The sequence below is a fragment of the Theileria annulata genome, chromosome 2, assembly GCF_000003225.4.
Source record: "Theileria annulata chromosome 2, complete sequence, *** SEQUENCING IN PROGRESS ***".
NCBI lineage: Eukaryota > Apicomplexa > Aconoidasida > Piroplasmida > Theileriidae > Theileria > Theileria annulata.
The window spans coordinates 1,355,011-1,376,447 of record NC_011099.1 but is presented as its reverse complement, the minus strand read 5'-3'; the positions used below and the strand labels follow the sequence as shown (position 1 = coordinate 1,376,447).

The 21,437-nt window shown below is 33.4% G+C and overlaps 11 protein-coding genes across 11 annotated transcripts, besides 1 other annotated feature; 4 read left to right on the top strand and 7 right to left on the bottom strand.

The window, feature by feature from the left end:
- Positions 1 to 48: 48 nt before the first annotated feature.
- On the bottom strand, positions 49 to 2,270 carry TA12395 (uncharacterized protein; the record flags this gene model as incomplete). The annotated part of the gene is given in 11 exon segments (XM_947329.1): positions 49 to 82; positions 114 to 286; positions 317 to 568; positions 719 to 791; positions 808 to 858; positions 901 to 1,003; positions 1,036 to 1,131; positions 1,183 to 1,363; positions 1,379 to 1,799; positions 1,892 to 2,124; positions 2,184 to 2,270. The coding sequence occupies 11 exon segments, from the start codon at positions 2,268 to 2,270 to the stop codon at positions 49 to 51; spliced, it is 1,704 nt and encodes a 567-aa protein (XP_952422.1).
- A 193-nt stretch (positions 2,271 to 2,463) lies between these two features.
- On the top strand, positions 2,464 to 3,143 carry TA12400 (uncharacterized protein; the record flags this gene model as incomplete). Its single annotated transcript, XM_947328.1, has 3 exons — positions 2,464 to 2,675; positions 2,734 to 2,816; positions 2,965 to 3,143. The coding sequence occupies 3 exons, from the start codon at positions 2,464 to 2,466 to the stop codon at positions 3,141 to 3,143; spliced, it is 474 nt and encodes a 157-aa protein (XP_952421.1).
- A 415-nt stretch (positions 3,144 to 3,558) lies between these two features.
- TA12405 (uncharacterized protein) lies at positions 3,559 to 5,062 on the top strand (the record flags this gene model as incomplete). Its single annotated transcript, XM_947327.1, has 2 exons — positions 3,559 to 4,360; positions 4,422 to 5,062. The coding sequence occupies 2 exons, from the start codon at positions 3,559 to 3,561 to the stop codon at positions 5,060 to 5,062; spliced, it is 1,443 nt and encodes a 480-aa protein (XP_952420.1).
- A 411-nt stretch (positions 5,063 to 5,473) lies between these two features.
- On the bottom strand, positions 5,474 to 6,237 carry TA12410 (uncharacterized protein; the record flags this gene model as incomplete). Its single annotated transcript, XM_947326.1, has 3 exons — positions 5,474 to 5,581; positions 5,611 to 5,717; positions 5,832 to 6,237. The coding sequence occupies 3 exons, from the start codon at positions 6,235 to 6,237 to the stop codon at positions 5,474 to 5,476; spliced, it is 621 nt and encodes a 206-aa protein (XP_952419.1).
- Positions 5,833 to 5,901: a sequence feature (1 probable transmembrane helix predicted for TA12410 by TMHMM2.0 at aa 113-135).
- Positions 6,238 to 6,607: 370 nt separating the features above from the next.
- On the bottom strand, positions 6,608 to 8,991 carry TA12415 (uncharacterized protein; the record flags this gene model as incomplete). Its single annotated transcript, XM_947325.1, has 5 exons — positions 6,608 to 7,762; positions 7,795 to 7,985; positions 8,101 to 8,345; positions 8,418 to 8,635; positions 8,710 to 8,991. 5 exons carry the CDS (start codon positions 8,989 to 8,991, stop codon positions 6,608 to 6,610), a joined length of 2,091 nt encoding a protein of 696 aa, XP_952418.1.
- A 231-nt stretch (positions 8,992 to 9,222) lies between these two features.
- TA12425 (eukaryotic translation initiation factor 3 subunit II, putative) lies at positions 9,223 to 9,957 on the top strand (the record flags this gene model as incomplete). Its single annotated transcript, XM_947324.1, has 1 exon — positions 9,223 to 9,957. The coding sequence occupies one exon, from the start codon at positions 9,223 to 9,225 to the stop codon at positions 9,955 to 9,957; it is 735 nt and encodes a 244-aa protein (XP_952417.1).
- A 124-nt stretch (positions 9,958 to 10,081) lies between these two features.
- Positions 10,082 to 12,901, bottom strand: TA12430 (beta adaptin, putative; the record flags this gene model as incomplete). The annotated part of the gene is made up of 3 exons (XM_947323.1): positions 10,082 to 12,261; positions 12,341 to 12,480; positions 12,597 to 12,901. 3 exons carry the CDS (start codon positions 12,899 to 12,901, stop codon positions 10,082 to 10,084), a joined length of 2,625 nt encoding a protein of 874 aa, XP_952416.1.
- A 322-nt stretch (positions 12,902 to 13,223) lies between these two features.
- On the bottom strand, positions 13,224 to 13,583 carry TA12435 (60S ribosomal protein L30, putative; the record flags this gene model as incomplete). Its single annotated transcript, XM_947322.1, has 2 exons — positions 13,224 to 13,426; positions 13,460 to 13,583. 2 exons carry the CDS (start codon positions 13,581 to 13,583, stop codon positions 13,224 to 13,226), a joined length of 327 nt encoding a protein of 108 aa, XP_952415.1.
- A 368-nt stretch (positions 13,584 to 13,951) lies between these two features.
- Positions 13,952 to 16,342, bottom strand: TA12440 (uncharacterized protein; the record flags this gene model as incomplete). The annotated part of the gene is made up of 1 exon (XM_947321.1): positions 13,952 to 16,342. The coding sequence occupies one exon, from the start codon at positions 16,340 to 16,342 to the stop codon at positions 13,952 to 13,954; it is 2,391 nt and encodes a 796-aa protein (XP_952414.1).
- A 466-nt stretch (positions 16,343 to 16,808) lies between these two features.
- TA12445 (eukaryotic translation initiation factor 3, putative) lies at positions 16,809 to 17,912 on the bottom strand (the record flags this gene model as incomplete). The annotated part of the gene is made up of 1 exon (XM_947320.1): positions 16,809 to 17,912. The coding sequence occupies one exon, from the start codon at positions 17,910 to 17,912 to the stop codon at positions 16,809 to 16,811; it is 1,104 nt and encodes a 367-aa protein (XP_952413.1).
- A 2,157-nt stretch (positions 17,913 to 20,069) lies between these two features.
- On the top strand, positions 20,070 to 21,113 carry TA12450 (uncharacterized protein; the record flags this gene model as incomplete). The annotated part of the gene is made up of 2 exons (XM_947319.1): positions 20,070 to 20,814; positions 20,854 to 21,113. 2 exons carry the CDS (start codon positions 20,070 to 20,072, stop codon positions 21,111 to 21,113), a joined length of 1,005 nt encoding a protein of 334 aa, XP_952412.1.
- Between the last annotated feature and the right edge of the window lie 324 nt (positions 21,114 to 21,437).

The following is a 21,437-nucleotide window of genomic DNA, read 5'->3' as shown; positions in this document are numbered from 1 at the left end:
CTCTAATATAGTTATATTATATATACATGTAATAGTTTCAAAATCACATTACAAGCTTGGTGGTTTAAACCCTTTGTTGTACCTATTGTGGTGTTAGGGTTTTAAAAACTAACGTGTTTTTTCTCCAAACCTCGGCCAAAATACCCTCTTGTACCTTACCTGATAACGTAAGGTCCCTAGCTACACAGTTGTACTGATAAGTACTAAACTCTCCATTGAGTTCAGCTAGCCTAATGCCCATTAGATTAGGAAGTATGACATTAGTATTTAATCCCTTATGTCTCCTCTAAAATATTGTTAAAATGTAAAAAAGTACCAGTAATCTTGAAACTCTCAGGAAGTCACATGGCTCAAACTTATTCAAGAGTCTTCTTGAATACAGGCAGAAGAGTTTAAAACTATCTTCAGTTAAATTTGACTTTGAGGATAAAATCTCAAACAGTCTAGGACAGTCGTAGTCTGGGCTTTGGTCTTTAACTGAGTTTTTCAGTACACTATTTTGGATAGAATTAATTAATTCAACGTTTGCTAAACCAGTGTTTTTGGCAAATATTGCAATATCGGTCAACTAAAAATAGTTAAAAGTTTATGTGATAATAGAGTATAGATTTGTGAATATAACATACTGATTTATTATCCAAATCATGTAGATATGGTAACAAATGTTTCAGAATATATTCAAATTTCTATGAAAACGTGGAATGATATATGAAAATACCTCTGTATGAAGATTCAAACCTCTTGGAATCATTGATGAGATATCCTTCATGATAGATGCGATGCTATGAGATCTGAGTTTAACAAAACTTACTGAACTGGAGGAAAGTTATATGGCTTAGAATAAACCTTATCCAACACCTAAAAAGAATAAATGTTAAGTCCAAATGTTAAAAATAACACAAATAAAATAAAATCATTACGATTTCAAGTAGTTGTACATCGTTTATTTTAAGCTTATTGTAAACTGAGATGGCTCTTGAGATGATCGATGGTTCTACGATTTCTAAAGTGAACTGTGAGATTATAGTATAATACCACAAGTGTTCAGGTTATCTATTAGGACATTTGATAGGGTTTCAAAGTAATTCAAATCCTTGTACTTTGAAATACCAAAAGACTCAGCTAAAGGCACTCATGAGAAAGAGATAATATTAAATATTTTCTTAATTACAAATAGTATACCTAAATTAACTAGTTGATCAACGTTGGGTGGTCTGTGTGATGTTTTAAAGGAGAACATGAGGTGGCTACAGTTGATTTGTCGCTCTTTTGAGTGAGCAATGTCATTGCTCAATCTTCTGAGGAACTCAAGTGACACAGAGTTAAAAAGTCTGAAATTATAAACCATGCAGTTTGAAAAAGCCTAAACTTGATGAACAAATTGTAAGATTACTCTTGCTACAGCCAAAATTGAAGCGTTTTCTGCGATATCAATAAGCGAGATGAACCTGGTGGCAACGAGAGAAAACAGGTATTTATTAAAAATCCTGCACGATGAGAACGCCGAGCATATTCTTCCTAGTTGGAGTGGTGAATAGTATTCCATTCTTTCAATCAGATGATATGTGACCTTTTCAATAGCATCCACACACTTTAAATTACCCAAATATAAACAAACAGTGGGCAAATCTGAAAATTCGTGAGAATTTTGTTGACTGAATATACCTGTAAAGTATCTCGATCTTTTAATAACCTTTTTAACTATAAGTTTAAATCTCCAGTCTGATATATCTACTTCTTTAATCTCGTTTAGACGTTTTAACGCGAGAACGTAGTGATAAAGTTTCTTCCTCTTATGTCTACACATCATTATTATCAGCAAAGATATTTAGTTTTAATATTATATCTTTCAAGGAATAACGAAACTAAAAAGAGTAAGTGTTATTAAAACCTGTAATAAATCCATGATTCTAAAAGTTTATTTGATGAGGTTGCTGCAGCTATTTTTTTAGGTAAATCCCATAGGTAGGATAGGGAATTTTTAGTTGATTGATAAGAGGCCTTGTAGTTAAAGTGGATAGGCTGGGTATTTTCGATTGAAGCCGGTTTTGTGTATCTTTCAACATATCTGTTCCAGTTTCCTTTGCCAACTCTTTTATGGAATCGATAATGTGTAAAATATCTCTAAAACTTGATGTAAATTGGAAGGAAATATATCTAAATGAAGAGAACTAGTGTGTTACCTTAGTGTGTAAAATAACCTTGGAATTAAGGGTTATAATGTTTAAATTGTGATAAGGAATCATGGAAATGGAAGTGATAAAAAACATGGAATTAAATATGAAATATAATACAAATTCCACAATAATGTGGATTAGTTAGTAAAATAATATACTTTTAATATGTTAAATATTTAATAAACGAAATTTTTTGTTAATGTAGTGAAACAATGGTTTGCCTAATAACATTCTATTAGTAATTATTATTTTATAATTAAAACTTATTATAATTGTATTATAGATAATGTCGAATATTATGGAATTGGATAAAGCTAGGAAGGATATTGAAATTGAAATGGAAGCGTTAATGAGTTACTTAAACAGTGAAGAGTGTAAATATGTCGGTTTAACTGGACCACTCGTGGATAATGAACAGTTTCCTAGAAACGATATAGACATTTATGAGGTCAGAAAAGCCAGAGGGAGAATTATGTGTTTAAAAAACGATTACCAAAGGTTAACAGGGGAGATCGAAAAACTATTACATGAACTACACAGTCAATATAGAAATAAGGAAGTTAAATAATAGAAATGTAGGTGATTGTTTGATTACTACCTTAATCGCTAATTTTAAATTTGAATTTAATCGAATTAGTTGTACATAATAAAAATACCATATACTCTCAAAATATTATAGATCATGACTGTTATAAAATAATTGTATTATAATTTATTAAATATAAAGGTAATTTATGAATAAGTGTTGAAAAAGTAAGAAGATGCGATGAACACATACCATAAAAAGTAGAATCTGCGATAATTCATCAAAAGTGTAATACGAAGTTGACAACCCAAGATCTGAATCAAAAATGGGTTAAAAAGGAAGTAAAAATTGTAAAATGTGTTATACCTATTGTAAGAAGAGGTATCTACAATTATACCAGTACCCCCATAATATTAATGATATACCCAATTTTATTTTAATACATTCCATTTATTTAATTTAACTGTATATTTATTTTATTCATTCATTGATAATACAATATATCCTATTTCCAGATTTTTAGCATAAGTAACATTTAGTTATCCCATTTAAATTAAAACATTGTTGCAAAGATCATCAATCAAGGACCGACGACAAACATCACACACTATATTTTTATTCTATATCAAACATTTTATATTATTGATTGGTCATATATTAGTGATTGGTGTTTTATATTCGACATATTTATTCTATAATTTCCCTATACCTATATTCGGATATCTAAACCGTAACATGTTTTCATGATTGATTTATTATCTAACCTGGATTTTAATTTATTAAAAAACCATTTGCTAACAATAGTTATAATCGGTTTATTGGTTATTTATTTTCATACAGGATCTTTCTAGAAAAATGAATGCATACGGCCATAGACCACCACAATACCCATATCCGAAGGATGATCTCCATCACTTCAATCCAAACACATACCAGCAAAATCCAGTGCCCCATCCAGTTAATACAATGGGTGTTTCTAGCGTTAACTCAAATTTCCATCCAAATTATAAGTATACATCTAGACACCCACATGAGCCATCTAAGTTCTCGAATTTCGATAAAGAAGTGCCATCCAATAATGTAGAATATGCCCGTGGAGGATGGTCCAACGGAAACGTATCAGAACCAGCTCCAGAAAAATATTACTCAGTGAACGTCCCGCCGGCAAACACACAACCCTCATACCAAACAGAACTTAAGCCGGAAACGTGTGTGCCCAAGAATTTTAAACCAGAACATAACACACAAAGCAACTGGGATAACCCAGTGAATCAACATTCTAATGTCAGATTAGCTATTTTCTTAGAAAACTGTAACGTGTCATACGATCTGTTAGAGTCGGACCTGAGGGAGCTCTTTTCATACTACTCAGGAGTACACTCCTTGTATATCTCACCAGAGTATCCAGCAGCAGAACTAGTACTTACAGATCCAAACGCATGCAAAACAGCATGCTCAGACCTTAACGGTGTGGTGCTCCACGGCATCGGAACCCTAAGGTGTGTTGTCATGCTCCCAGGCCAGAGCCTAAACTCCCTCATGTCAACAGCAAACGTCTATCAAAATTTTAATAAGCCAACCAGTTCTAACTCGAGTGCGTCTACAGTGGACAACCCTAACCTTAGATATTCATATAACGAGATGAAAAATACAAACGGTATAGATTTTCTTAATTTATGTAGCTAGATGATATATAAATTTTATTATATAATATGTAGGACACGGTAAAGTGAATCACCCAAGACCCCTCACGGTTAATAACGTTGAACATGTAGTTGGAATGACGAACAGACCGAACACGAATCGCCTGTGCCGTTTCGAGTTGATAGAGCTGTTTTCGTTCGAGCCAGACTTTGACGTGACAGCGCAGATTTTGGGCCCAAATAACACAAACATAGAGTACATAATGAAAAATGCCAACAACAAAGTGGACATTAGCATCAAGGGGAAACCACTAAACTCAGCATCGGCCACAGACAGACTCCACATCACAATCTCCTCAAACGATTTCTACTCGTACAACAAGGCCATATTCATGACCGAAGACCTCCTGTGCTCAGTGTGCGAAAAGTACGTAGAGTTCGTCAGAGAGCGAGGAAAAATGGTCTCAAACCTAGTCGGCTTCTGCAGACACGAGTACGAAGAAGACAACTCGGGAAAACTTGACTACAAAGGCTCACTCGAAAAGCCAAAGACATGGCTAGAAAATAACAACAAGAGATTTAACAACCAAAAGTTCAATCATTACCGTAACAACTTCTCCAAAAAAGTCAATGATCGTAGCCGACCCATTCCACCGAGTAGAAACCAAAACCAGAGAATTCCAGCCAATCCCAGAAATAGAGGTTTCAGAAAATAATCAGTTCACAGTTTAAATATATATGTTCCAGGACGTTTTAACTTTTGATTGTGTATCTTTATTTGGGTTGATGATTTCCAAACATGTTCATTATATAGAAGCCAATTGTACTTGGGATGATAGTTTATATTCCGAAGTACCAAGTATCCGAGATAATAAAAGATTAATCCACATTTAAAATACAATTTATTACTCAGTATATCCCTCTAATTTGGACTGTAATTTTTAATTGGTATCATACATCTATTCAATTATAATCCACACTGCGCTGCCACGCAACTTCATTACACACGCGAGGCCAACTCTTAATCTCTACTCTACACACTACTCAAAGTAAATATAAGTTCATAAATTACATAGTCTATGCTTAATGTTAATGGAGTAAATGTTTATGTTTATGAATATATTAAATTAGTCTGAAGAGGTTTCGGAGTCGGGGTCGTGATAGTAGTCGCCCAGAAACAGAAAGTAAGGATGACTTGGCATGTAGTTCTTTAGAGCCCAGTTAGTTCCACGCTCCTAAAAAAAATAAAATCCCAAAAACCTACGCTTCTGCGACGCTCCAAATACCTAGTCACAGGGTTCGTGTTCTCAGCGAGAGCGCGCTCCTTCTCCGCATTTATCCACTCGATTGTGTAACGCTTAGGCTTTATACCTAAAATCATAAAAATAATTATAAAATAAAAATTAATGGATAACACGTCTAAAATTAGTAAAATTGTTACTTATAAACTAGCTGACTAGGAAATTTAATTAGTTAATTTTTTACCAATTAAGAAAGAGTTCTGGATCAAAAAGGCCGCAACAAACACAATAAATATGCAAGGGATAGCTGCGATGTAAGTAGGGAACTGAAGAATCCAAGCAACCCAAGCTCTGTGCTGTCTCCCAAACTCGCCAACGAGAACTGTGTGAAACACTCCAGCCGGCCTTAGAGTCCAGTGTTCCCAGTTATACTTGTGGTTGTAGACGGGCTTTACGTTTCTATACTTCTTTGGGGTTCCATCGGGGTTAAATTCGCGAGGAGGCGGGGGTGGTAAGTTATGGATGGGTGGAAGCGAAGCGAAGCATCTTAGTTGTAAGGGAGAACGTGTTTGAAAATTAAGGTGAGGAGTGTGCCTAAATATTAAAGAGTTGGGAATCTTGGATAAGAAACGACAACCAAAGACTGTCATAATAAAACTAATTTTAAAATGATAAATTTAAGCTTCAAATGGTAAAATTAAATTAGAAATGGGAGTTTTGATTATTTAATAAATTAAAAATAATGATGGTGTCGAGAAATCAAATTCAAAACATTGTTAATAAAGAAAAACGATTAAAAATATATAAATGAACAAATATAAATTTTATTTAAAAGGTAAGCGAAAATGTAAAATGAAATTTAAATGTAGTCAAGGTATACTCTTGTTTTATATGTAGGAACTAGTCGGGCGATATCATCAATGTGTAAACTTTGTCAAAATAATGGAATTAAAAATATATGTTATATATTAAATAGTTATTAAAAACGTTTATTTACTACATTTAATAAACTTTACAATGTCAACATAATTTTTTAATGGATTCCACGTCCAAGGAGGAGTATACGGAGGGGTTATTCTTTTCAAGAGTCAAAAAAAATAATGAAACCATCTCGAGCTGCTCATCCAACAGAAAGTTTTGGTTCTTCTGGTGTACCCAAATCCTAATTAACTCGGAAAGAAGTTGTTTGGAGAGCTGAAACTCAAACATATTCAACACAATCATTCCGAAAAGGGATACGATAAGGTCGTCGTTATTGAAGCAAGCAAGTTTCCTGTACACTTCCCTCACAATAGATCTTGAGAGTGGTCTTTTGTGGTATTTTACCTTCATGTTTGGTATCAAGTCCCTATCTATTTCTGATTCCTCTCTCTGTTCAAAGTGGATTCTTGCAAGTCCCTGTATCAGAAGCCTAAGGCCTCTAGGAGCTAATGCAGGTGTTCTGAAGAAAACTGAATGTATATATTGTTTCAAAATGGGATTTAATTCCTTTAAACCAGATGAGCTACCTGACACATTACTTATGGGTGGATCTACTGATTTGATTGTATTGTATTCTAGTTGAGTTTGTTCATGGTTAGAATTAGGCCCAAAGAAGTTAGAAGAGTGAAAGTGGTCCATTTGTGTGAAAAGATATGAAATGTCACCCTTAGCAGTTGTATCGAGAGATTTAGGAAGGCTTAGAACAGGGTAAATTGCGTCATACTTTCTCAATGGTAGGATTATCCTAAAATCCCTAGGGTTTGGGTATATGTCCAGTAACCTTGTCATTAGCTCAAACTGCGTTGACCTGTATGGTGGTGTCGACTCATATATTTTCCCCGGCATTTCAGAGTTTATCAAAGTAATTAGTCTTTTGTAGTACCCATAAAGTTTGTCCACAGTCTCCTTAGAATTGTTCTCTTGTGAAAGTGAATTTGGGTTCATCTCCGAAAAGCCTTCATCGGAATAAGAACTGTTCTGCCACACTGACCCAGGAACGATGTAGTTCTTAAATTCAAGAGATAGTATGTGAGTTTGTATTGACCAACAGTCACTAATAAAGTCCGTGAATTCAAGATGACTCAAAATGCTATGCTTAGATATCAACTCATCCAAAATCACTGAAATGTTTGGAAAGTATCTCAGCTTTAAGAAAGACTCTCCAATCCATGAAAGATACTTGAATTCCACATTCTAAAATGTTATTTTATAATTATAACTATTACCTTTAGATTATCTTTGACGTTCGACCAAACATCGTCCAGAAACTCAGTTCCTGGATTAAAATGAAACGAAGCGTAACCCTTTAATAGTAGTCCAATTAGATGTGATGAATAATAATCTTTATGTCCCTTATAACTAGTATATACTCTATGAACAGCCTTTGCTACATTTATTGAATTGTATCCGCAACGACCTGAAATTTTATTCATTAACACTATTACAGTTATATATATATTATACAATAGTATATATATTATATATACAATACTATATATACAATGTATACTATACTAATTTGGAAATAATACCTAATGCGTGGATTAGTAGTGGGAGTCTGTACAACTCTAGTTCGTGTACTCTGGATAAAACAGAGTCTTCTAATTGGTTTAATGCTCCTTGAGCAGCCGCGTCATAGAAGAGGGATAGGTCATCAATAACCAACTGTACGTCCCGCATTAGAAGGTGTGCATGCTTTGCCGAGACCAGCTGTGCTATTTCGTAAACCCAAACTCGATATGTGACATCTTGAAATATAAACATCGTTCTCAATAGCCTATAATATCACATATATACACCTTTGTTAACATATGTATGTCTTTACCACTAGATAAATATGAAAACATACCTGTGGAAGTAAACTCCATTTAAACATGAAAATCGCTCAGGCATTGAGAAAAAACGGTGTAAAATAGGTTCAACTACCTGAGAACACCCCGGCCTGTTAATTCTTGTTAAAAAATAGCCGATATCAATGAGCTCATATGGAGTGAATTCGTCTATGAATTTGGAAATATCCGCAAGTAAAGAAAACAGCTTTTCATCAGAGGTAGAGTTAGTCACAGTCTAAACAAAATGTTATAACAATTTAAATTAAAAAAACTGTTTAAAATTTGATAAAAAATAGAAAACTTATTAACCTGTAGCAATCCTAAATATTTAAACCCATGTTTACTTTTAGAATTTTGAGATTTTCCGAATCCGGAATGAGCAATTGTTTTTTCAAAGGATATATTGTCAAAATCTGATGTATCATCACGTGATTCCTTTCTCAGTTGCTCCCATTGTTTGCGATTACTGGAAACCTTTTTAATTAATTGCGATTTATCACTTTGGATGTTGAAGAATCTACATTTTATTCTATTTGTGGTAAATTTAGATATGATTCCACAAAGCCTTCCATAGTTTTGGCCATTAAACATTTTAAATATTTTACATTATTAACATCTCATGCAATGTGTAACAGATAATATTAAGTTGTGGAGTAAACTAAAGTTTAATTAAATATAAATACTAACCATGAACTATAAAAACAAATTAGAATATATAAAAAATTCAATTTTATTAATTTTTTTAATATTACCGTGGTCCCCATGATAACACAAATATATTCAGAATTTTAAATTTTTTTATATTTTATTTTATTTAAAAATATGCAAACTGATTTGGCGTCAGTTGTACGATCAAACGCTGAGTCTCTGTTGGATACCCCTTCAGCACAGTTTAAGCTTTCATCGCTTCCCACACTTATCGAGTTTTTGAACTTCCAACTCAATGATATAAACCTTTACAGCCTAGCAAACAATGTTGGAATTTTGAAGATATATTTGCTCTACCCGGAAGCTTCAGACGTCCTGGTGATTCAGAAGATTCTTGTTCTATCTCTTACTCAAGTTCCAGCTCCAGATTTTACAGTTTGCCTATCTCAGATTCCTTTGTATCTTCATAACGAAGAGCCAGTTTCAAAGGTTATTAACCTCCACAATCTTCTACAGAACTGTATGTTTCTTAGGTTCTGGGAGACTGCAAATTCAGAACTTGAATCCGTGCCAGGCAAGACTGTTTTGGACGTTTCCGGTCTTTCAGACAGTGTTAGGAAGTTTGTTTTGGACGTTTTGCCTCTGGTTTATAACCAGATGGCAGTCCCTGAAGTACGAAAGCTGCTCAACTTCACGTCAAACTGTCAAGAGTTTGAGCAACTTCTTTCACTTTGTGGTTGGGCATTTGACCCTTCATATAAAAGAGAAGATGAGGATTCCGGCCTATGTTACTCAACTTCAAGGGAGGACAGCTCTAAAGTCCACAAGTCTAACGCTAATCAAAACCCTCTGGAGAAGTACCTAAAGTCGGATCCCATGAAATACTACTACAACACTCTTCACAACTGATTAAAACTATCGCTTATATTAATGCAGTGTAGTTTTTATAAACCACTATACTGGATCCAACAGAATAAATTAATATACTATCACACTATACACACTATAATATATAATCATACATAATAAAATATTAAGAAAGCATTTTCTCGACAGCCTTCGCAAACAGCATCAGAACCGTCGATGACTCGCATTTAACTGTGAAGGTGTCCCGCGTAAACTTGGCTAGAATGGCGAGGGAGTTTGTGGTGAGGGTGTAAAAAAACTCGGATTCTGAGCTTCGATCTCCACAGAGTCCAGTGCCCACGTGGTATAGTCCGTAGTTCTGCAAAGCCTTGACTATACCTCGGCCACCATCTGTGTTTCTTTGTTTTGTATACTTGTGGTGGTAGTTATGGTTGAACTCTTTAGGCTGGAGTCTTTGCCACAGAGACTCGAAATCAGACCTGGAAACTTTGGCGTCGTGTTTGAAAACCACTGGCAAGTCGTATGATACAAAGAAGTAGAAAACGTCCAGGTTGGTTTTAATTGCGACTTGGATTGTGATGGGGTCATCTGGAGCTGTGTTTGATGGAATATGGTTTGGAACGAGTGGGACTTGACACTCAGCAGTCTTTCCAGGTTGAACAGTCAGAGGGGACCTAAGAGGTGAAGGTGCTAGTCCAAAGGAGTTCTTGTTAAACTGCAGTGCTAATAGTTCGTAGAGTGATGATGAGTTATTCAGGAGTCTCATTTGAAGTGAGATTCTATCATCTTGTCTACATAGAAAGGCTGTGATTTCAAGGCCTAATTGCCCATTAACACCTCTTTGTGTTGATGAGAGAACGACTTGGGGAGTGCAAAAGTAACCTGGCAAACGATTCGAGAATGTCTCCTGATCATCTGCATCTGGTACGTAGGGTGGTTTATCTTTTGAATTTAAAAAGTACTCATTATTCTGATTTAAATCATCATCGCTTGACTCCTGCTTCGGCACGTACTTTAGCTTAGGTTGTGATGAAGAAAGCGTATCTTTGAATGAGACTGCCCATGAAGGTAGGTGATAAACTGATGAAACCCTACCCAAGTTTTCCAGCAAGTCATCCAGTATGTTCTTGTCAATTGTTCCTTCTCCTACTGGCGGGAGAGCTGAAAGTACGACTTTGGATGCTACTTTTGTTCCTGAATCCAAGAGTCGTAGGTACATATATGCCCGATCTCTCACATCTGGATTTCTGCTTTCAATTCCACATCTATGTATAACATGCGATATGAGGTCATTTTTGTCCTCAGATGACAGGTGTACCTTCATCGCTGCTGTTAAGAGGCTTAGTTGAACTGAGTGTGTTTCGTCGTGGAATGTTTCAGAGAGGTTCGATATGTACTCTGAAGAGTCTTCTATCTCAGACGCGTACTGGCCCACAATCCAAATCAGTGCTGCTTTAGCCTCCGAGCGGTAAATGTCTTCCACGTCTGAGCACAGCTGAAACAGTTCGTACGAGAACACCCTAGGGTATGTTCTCAGAATATCTCGAAGTGCTATTGTGCACTCCTCTGTTACGTAGTTTATCTTAAGCCTCAGTAGGTCTGTGAGTGCGTTTACGCATGAATTTAAGGCCAATTCAAGTCTGATACACAGTGTACTAATTGCTCTAATTGATCTTCTAACAAACTCCAGGTCAACGTCTGTTGCATACTCTCTCAGTTCGTTCAGAATAAGTGAATAGTTTGAGGAATTTGCCAGGTTAACCATGATGTCGAGTTTTTCTATGTTCACGTACAGGGGGTCGGTGCACTTGCAGAAAAACGACCTCACCTGGTCCTCCAGTAGTCTTGGGTACTTTGATATGACAACCAGGATTGAGCGAAGAGCTACGTATTGGATTTCTGGATCCAATGATGACAGTGTTACCAGCGGTGCTGAAAGCTTCGATCCTACAAGCCTTAAATATTCCTTATCTGTAACCATATTCATCATCTTAACCACCACTTTGATTGCTGACATTACAACTGCTGGGTTGATATGTGAGAAACGTGGACAAACTGCTTCTATCACTTTTCTTGCATGTTCAGAATCTGGTGGGTTATAATACACCAGTGCATCAAGGATGTATACCTGTCCCCATTCGATACACTCATTTAACACACTTAAAAGCCTTTCCAACAGTGATTTGTCCTTGTTCAGGATAGTTACGAAGAGGTTGTCGTTTGACAACTCTGATATCTCCATTAGCGTCGCCACTGCGTTTGATATTACCATCGGGTTCGGGTCCGATAACATTCCCTGCAATACTTCCAACAGGCCTTCCTGGTAGACCATCGTTGGGGATATACCTATAATTCAATTGAATCCGATATACATATTCAAGGCTATTTGATAATTAACTATCATTAAAAAAGTTATTTAAATTACCATATAGTTTAGATATGCAAATTGCCGCTGTTTTTCTAACATATGGGTCCGGGTCGTTTTTTGATCTTTTAAGTGGTTCAATTAAGTACTCTGTTATTGCTGTCAGTCTGATATATCCCATTGTCCTTATTGCAAGAGCTCTAAACATTGATCACTGTTTCAAGTATAATTTTTTACTTTTTTGTGTACAAACTTTTAAATAATTCATTAAGATTTTTGGTGTATGTAATTATATAAATTTATATAATGAAAATACCTAATTAAAGGATTGCGATCGGTTGAATCTTTGCAGAACGTATTAACAGCTAGAATTGCTAGTTCGGGTTGTACTTTAGCGTAGTTAATAACATATAGATAAACTAGTTTTTTAAGTTCGATATTATTGGTTTGTATACAGTTTACAACGTCTGGAAATAGTGTCGAAACGTCCTTTCCGGTCGTCATTGCGCATATTACCTTTTTGATTGCTTCTTTTTGTTTATCTTTATCTGTGGTTTGAAGCTCATGTCTTAGCTCTTGGAGCTCTGAGCGACGATTACCCTTGAAGTATTTTTTATCCATTAAAAAGACTACATAAATGAGTAAGCTATTTTTATAATAAGGACAAAAAATACAAACTTTACTAATATATTACAAATTTAAATAAAACTAAAAGATTAATAAAATAAATATATATATTCGTATTATTATACACATCCCCCATCGGAACATATCAATTGATTTTTGAAAAAATTTTGAACTTTAACTCAACATAAACACTTTTCGATCCGATTCCATAATTTTACTATAGAATCATCCCGTTGATCTAAGATGAACATTGAGGAAACATGTACTATTAATATAACATGTATTGAGATTGTCTCGTAAACATTAGGGTATGAGATTATTCCACGCTTCGAACAATATCTGAATCTCCAGCGTCTAGAATAGCCATACATCCCACTCTAAAGTGTTTTCCACAGGCTGTTCCCAGGTCATTATTATCTCCGGTGTAGTGATGGACTCCGCATTTGGCCAACATTGCGTAGTATTCGATTTCCGATCTTCTAAGGGGTGGGCAGTTGTTACTTAGAATGACCAAAAGAGCTAAAAAATGTTATTTGTTGATGATTTACATACCTTTTCCATTTCTCAACGTAGCCTTTGTTGATTTAAATCCTAAACAAACCTTTCCCGATTTCATCACAAGTTGAAGCTTGTGGTTGACATTTTCAACCAATTTAGACTTTGATTTCTTACCCATTATTATTCTTTAATATTAAATTAATATTGTGAATCAATATTAAATTGTGGTGTATCTTATTCAGCTTAAGATATTATACCCCGAATATAATATAATAAATCAATTAATATCTAAATCAGATATTAAAATTATACTTATGTTCTTTAAATTTAATAAAATTCGATATTGTTCCCCATCACTTTAGAACGTTCCCCATGGAATCTTATGTGTTCAGAAACATAATTAAAGATAATTTTAGCCAACAAAATGTGCTTAGTATAGTTTAAAAAATATATTTTTAAATCTCTAACACTAATTTTACATAAAACTTGAATATTAGACTGATATATAAATTCTACCATTTTCGTATATATAAAACAATTAAATTATTATTTTCTTGAAAATATAAACATTTTCTTTTTTGCTTTCTTCTTTAATTCTATTTCATTTGGTTCTACCTCCGTATCGGAGAAAGTTTCAGCTTCTATCTTCTTCTGCTGTTCCTGTAGAATGATATTTAGGCCGTGTTTAACCTCCATCTTCTTTATCTCATTAATTCTCTCCTCTTCATTATTATATTTTTTATAAACGGGTGTTGTATAGTTATTAACATTATCATTCTTGCTACTATCAGTGTTACTAGAGCTTGTATTACTAGTTATGTTACTAGAGCTTGTATTACTAGTTATGTTACTAGAACTTGTATTACTAGTTATATTACTAGAACTTGTATTACTAGTTATATTACTAGAACTTGTATTACTAGTTATATTACTAGAACTTGTACTGCTGGTTGTATTGTCTATACTGTTATAACTAGTATCACTGGTCGTGTTCACACTACTAGTGTTAGCGTTACTGGTACTGGAACTACTCGAAGTATCAGTTACTTCAGAAGGCCTTCGAGTGGCCCTAATGATAATATTACCGTTTTGGGAGTTTGTTGAATTTGGGGTATTTAACAGAGAGAGGTCATTTTGGTTATGTTCAGGAGAGGTTTGTGGTGGCATGGCATTATTTGATCCATAGCCTACCACACTAGGGACCGCAAAGTGCTCCTGAGGGGCCTTGGTCTTTTTCATTTGAACCTGGTCAACAGTCTTGTGAAAGTCAAAGGAATTAATCATATCCGAAGCTATGCGATTGGCTCCTGGACCTATGCGATCATTTGGAGCCGTCATGTTAATCATAGGAGAGTTTGTAAACTTGAAATTTGAAACAGGATTCCTCTGATTGGAAACTGGTATGGAAGTCTTGAGATCGTACTGTCCCCTAACATCAGGTTTATTTTCATACTTGTAGTCTAAGTTTCCAACTCCGATGTTTCCATTGCTAAAGTTGCTAAAAATATTGGAATTCAGGTCAATAAAGTTATTTTTATTGTCAAAATCGTCTAAATCTGAGTCGTAGTCAATTCTAATATTGTTTAATATAATTGGATTGTTGTAATCATTGTTGATGGGCCTATCATACTTATCGTAGTCATAGTCTGTATGACAAACAGTATGTCTGGTGTCGAGTCCCTTATTAATCCCATAATTTTCTTGATAATGTTGCATTTTACCTTGACTTTCTCTCAAGTTATAATTCTGGTTATAATGGTCACGCATAACACCATATTTGGGGTTAAATGTGTCACGTAAATAGGGTACATGTCGTAAATCCTTATTCATATGGTCATGTGAACTGCAAGGATACTGACACTTGTAATGATTTTGACCACCAGATTCATTGTGGTGAATCTCACTATTTAAGTTATAAGCTTTACCCTTGTCATACATACTAGCCATAGCATTCCTAATATCATTAATATATGAACTATCTTCGCTTTTATTGTCCTTTTGTTTATGAGATGTAATTAATTCTTCTAAATTATCCGTAAGTGAACTACATAGAAACAAAACTCCGCTACCTGTTAGCCTAAACACCTTACTTAGAGCCAATCCTATCGATGCGATTCCATTGCATAATTCTCCCTTTGATAACTCATAATACTTCGAATCTGTTCTACATTCCTCAGATTTATTCTTTGTGTCACGAGAAAATGACGATTTTGGAATCTGAGAAGACTTGTTCTGAGGTTTAGTCATTTGTAGCAAGTTTTCATTATAATTCTGTTTGCGATTATTCACATCGTTTAGTTTATTGCGTGTCTCATAGTTACTTTTAACCTGAGTTTGGTCCTTATCTGAACTATCCAAAAGGCCCATTTTCAATTTCTCATAGTACATTAAATTTCTTAAGAAGTCTGGGTCGTTAGTCTCAAATGGGACAAAATCTTTGCTATCAATTGATGACATTCTTTCTAGATATTCACAGTTGGTAGTAAATGAGTCGTTAAAGTTTCTTGATGTGAGCGATTCATAATTGGCTCCTCTATTTCTGTTACTTACACCACTTAATTTGTTTGGTATTCCAACTCTTTTCATCCCAGAAACTGGAATTTTGACTCCTGCAACAGGCAACTGGTCATACTTTGTACTATAACTTAAATTATTTTTAAGGTGGTTTGGGTTAGATTTTTCTTCTGTCCTTCTTTGAACTGGTGGTTGATAGACGTTTCTTCCAAGCCGATGAGTATCGGACACACTGTTACTGAGCCTGATTGTAGATATGGGCTCATGTAATACGTTATATTCTGATGCATATTTAGGTGGACTCTTCTTAAGAGATTCATAGGTCAGTTGTTTTGACTTTTCCGCAAAATTAGGTGCGGTGTTGCCCTGACCAATGACTTGCGTGTTTGGGTTATAAGGTTCAGGCAAACATATCCCAGTCATTATAAAACAAGTTATGATAATTCGATTATTTTTCAAATGTATATAACAAAGAAATTGACATTTTATCACAACTTGATAAATATCAATAAAAAATTTTTTTGGAGATCAATTACAAGGATTTACTAATTTTAACTTTGAAATAGTTAAAATAAAATAAATTTCGATTCAAGTCAGTCCAAATGTGTATGATTCTGACTTTTGGAATGGAATCTCAACACCTCTTATCGATTATCGTTATTGTATCTTATTTGAGTTAAGATCTAGCAATTTTCATATTATTTAATATTTATTTTAATATCTACATGTATTACGTATGAAATTTTGCTTAGGAAATTTATAAGTGCTATTTTGATCTTGCGAGAAAATTTACATGTATTTGCGCCAAAAATAGCTAAATTTACCATTAATTTGATATATGTATCTTATGTTATAATTGAAATGTATGATGATGGTTCGATATTAGAAATTACTGTTTACTGTGTAATCTGTGATACAATAGGTACATTTTGGCGATGTTGTCGAAGCAAAGTGAGTTAATATCCTTCGTGTGAGTCGTACACTCATTGCTCATAATGATTGTTGATAGTTGTGATGGAGCCTCGATTTTTTTAAGAAGAGTATTATCAAATTCCGGCATGGGTAAAAGAGGTTCACCCTTTAGTTTACACTGTTCATTTTCCAACCTTCTTCTTTCCAGGAGTTGCTTCTGCTGCTGGACGAGCTTTGTATAGTCTCGTTGATATCGTATAAACTTTTCTTGGTTGTCGCATAGTGCTTCCAGTGACTGAGAAAGAAATTCTAAATTCTTTTCCAGGTAGTTGTTATGGTATGCGTCAAGTACGTCGAAAACGTATGTGTTTTGTATTAGGCTATCTGAAAAGTACTGGCTAAGAAAAACCTCTGACAAAATGGAGTTTTTGATGACAATTGGGACCTCTTCCAAAATCTCTGTTCCCTTAAGGGCGTTGAACTTTCTAACATCAGGATCCGAACTGTGATAAACTGATAGCAACTGGTCAGAGGCACGGTATGCCTTAAATGATACCTCCCCCGTTGTAGATACAGGGTCAAAACCAAGCATTATGGCTTTATCTACTACGTCTTGATAAATAACTAAATTGTCAATTGCATCTTTAGACTGGAGGTCCCCAAAGTTTACCGTTTGGTACCAGCCTATTGCAAAGCAGTCAACTCTTACATCGTGTACCAATTCAGTCATCAGCTCTTGGTATTTAACGAACTCCTCATCTGCCTTTTCTTCAATTTCATTCTCAGCCAAGGTGTTTGTGTTCTTGTCTTTTATTATTGAGTTATAAATATCTCGTTTTTGGGGGTATGGGAAACAGTTTGTGACTTCAAGTCTATCTCCAAAATCAAGTCCTAGGAGTTGGCCATTAACTGGTACAGGGTAGTTATCTTTACAGTGTTTAATGGCTTTTATTAGAACTAAGCTATCAATTTCTACGTAAGACTGGGTTTTTTGAACCGGATTGTTGTTATTATTATAATCTGAAAGCGTTGAAGACTTTCCTACAAAGCCTCGGTGAGGCTTAGTGTTCACAAAATCCATTTCAATAAATATAAAAATAGATAAACAAATCACTCATTAATTAACAAATAATTGATAATATAAATTTCTTAAAAATAACCAATATATTATCTATGGGGGTTAATATTCTACAATGCCATTGTTTTCCTTTAATTTATTTCATATTCACGACTTTACATATTTATTGATATATTATATGACCGTTGGTTTTAATTTTGATTGGTTTGATTCCATGGAAATTCAACAAATACTACACATTTTATGATTCTATTTAATATGATTAAATCATATGACAATTATTCTCCACCTTATTCTTACTCTGATTATGAAGAAGTTGTTTTATTTATTTTTAAATTTTAATTTAGTCTCTAAACGATTCCATCCAACAATCGGTTGATAATGATTTTAATTACCTGGATTCTTACAATGAGGGTAATGATTCTTAATTTATTATAACTTTAAATATTTATACAAAAACCTCATATACTTGACTTTATATTTAGACTTTTGTTTATTCATTTTATATAATTTGTTTAGTTGTTTTCATAATTTACAGGAGATAAGGAAATAACATCTCAAGAGATAATGTTATTATCATCCAATTATTATATGAATAACTATCTATCAAATATAATTTACGACGATCTTTCCTTCTTTTTGTTCCAGGTACGATAATTTTTATGTTAATTCTTTCAAAATTAAAACGTTAATTTAAATGTTCTCATTTTTATTTAACAATTTTTTAAGGGAGAGGTTCTTTTAAATTTACGTATGTATACGGATTCTCTGTCAGCTTGCCTATGCTTCCAACGTTTAGGTGGATCTTCAATCGTTTCAAAATGTATATCTTTAGTAGCCTTTTATCAAATGAACTACATAAAGAACTTCAAGTATTTGAAAGAGTGAGTATTCTTTTTTAATGTTTCCTAGGGAAATAATGAACTCAAAACTGGAGACTCTCTCGGATTCGCTTCGTAAAAACGTCATAGGTACTATACAAGTATCGAATCTAATTCCAGAATTTATAAACTGTATTAATAACATTAAAAATCGAAAAAAACAATGAATTATCATAAATGATATTATGGAATTAGTTCATATAATCATTTTATATAAGGGATTAAATAGTTTGTTTTATAAATTATTAACATAAAAATATCTATTTGGTAATTACTGAATATTTTTAATGAATCTGGAGAGTGTTGGATATGAATGACTCAATAAAAAAATCTAGTTTACACATTTGATTTAAAAACTAATCAAAAAGTGAGATAGATTTTTATTGTTCATAATCAATTAATTTTAGTAATAAATATATGATAAATATTATATAATAATGATTAGGATGGGGTGGCAGAATTATTAGAAACGTCCCTAAAACACTAAAAATCAAAGCAAATTTAAATCAAATTTAAATCAAATTTAAATCAAATTTAAATCAAACATGTTAATCTAAGATTATTATAATCAATAAATTAAAATAATGATTGGAAGGTCAGGAAAACCAGAGGATCTATTTATATAACAAAATACACGCCATATATTAGATCCAAAAAAGAACTATCCTAATATATTAATCAGATTTAATAATATTTTAATAATTAAATTTAATTTTCTCTTGATTTAATTATTTTTTCCAAATTGAAGTATAAGTCCCAGCACTTGTCTGCAGATTCTATATCAGCTAACGCGGTCTAATATTTTATCACAAAATAAAATTTAGACCACAAACTCTTATTTTAAAACCACTCTTTTTATTTTCTAACAAACAAAACTTTTTTTTTATTTTATCTCAAACATTTTCATTTGATAATTCTATCTTTGTAGCTTTATCAAATTTTACCTCAAAATTTTAAAACCACTCTTTTTTCTAACAAACAAAACTTTTTTTATTTTTTATCTCAAAAGGATTTATTAAAGCATTCTTATAAATTGTACAGCATATACTTTCAATTCTGGAGATTTTTTTCAAAAAATATAATATTAGAAATAACTTAAGTATATTTTTTAAAAAACGATCTCTATTGTAATACAATAAGTAAAAACACCAAATAACCAACTCAATCGCAATAGTGATTTTATACAGACCAGCCCAAAACCCCTAGAATCATACTATAATTATAACTAATTATACTCTTATTTTACCTAAGGTTAACTTGAATTATAATTGAAGTCAAAATGGTTATCGAATACGAAAATGGTTTTGTATTAAATAGAACATCAACCGACGACGGTGTTATCGACAGCAGCGATATTTCGTCTGATTTCGATGAAGAAGAGCGTATTATTAATCATGTAAATTCTAACCTGGAGCTCATAACGCGTGACCAAGATGGGAACTATGTTAATGTGGCACAGGATCTTCATGATAGTTTCGTTAAACATCGTCGATTCAATGCTGACCTTTTCCCCGGATCAAAACTCGAAATAATTAAGTGGTCAGGTCAAGAAGTTCATCGTCATGAAGGTGGTGACTATCCAATTAGGCTTGAAGTTAATGATGACGGGTTTTTACTTTACTATTTGGACAAATGTGTTTCATTGACGAAAGAAGGCAATTTATGGCTTCAAAATAGCATCAACTATCCATCTTTCTTTAAATTCTTCTCATTTCCTGACAGAAACATTGCTGAAGAATATTTGAGATCAGCTAACAATGAAGGGGCTCCTAGGAATCGCGTTGGAGGTTCACTGCCAAGTAAACCCGGTTTAGCTGAACCGACTGAATATATATTTTCGGATGTTGTTACCTTGATGACAGACAAAACCTCAAAGGAATGTATTCGTCCGTTATTCTATAATTTACCCAGGGAACAAATTAATGATTTTCACATCATGGCTGAAGATTATGAAACATCCATTTTGGAATATGACATTGAACATCTAGAATACTCTAAATTCAGGTATAAATTCATTCCAAAAAGTAATACAAATGTTCTTAAAATTTTTGAAAAAATTATAGTATTGGAAAATGATGATGAAAAATTAGTTAAATTTGAGGTGGACTATCATTCTAAAATTATCAAAATTTCCACCCTCAAGAATGATTATGAATTTAATTATTCTGAACTCGAAAATGGAGAAGGAATAATAAGGATACCTATTGATATTTTAGAGAATCATAATAATATGGAATATCGACAATCACGTTTAACATATTGTGACAGGTGGAATGATGTATGGGAAGAAGTAATAAGAATAATGAATAACAGAAGAAGATAAGTTATATTTTTCACATCCAATCTCTATTTATTCTATTATTCAAATTTTAAGGTGTTTTAATATTACATAACCCATTGACTAAACTAACATTTCAAAAGATGGTTGATTAGAGTTTAAATCGTTTCTTATTTCACCAGATGTTTAATATGTTATATATTTAAAACAAGATTGGTTAAATTAAACCAGCAGAGTTCTCTAAAACTCATGGAATCAAGAGTAAATGTACAATAGCTAACAGTGGTAACTTATCAATGCTGTAAACAAATTTTCAGACAACAATACTGACACACTTTAAAATGTAAAATAATACGATTAACCTTCATA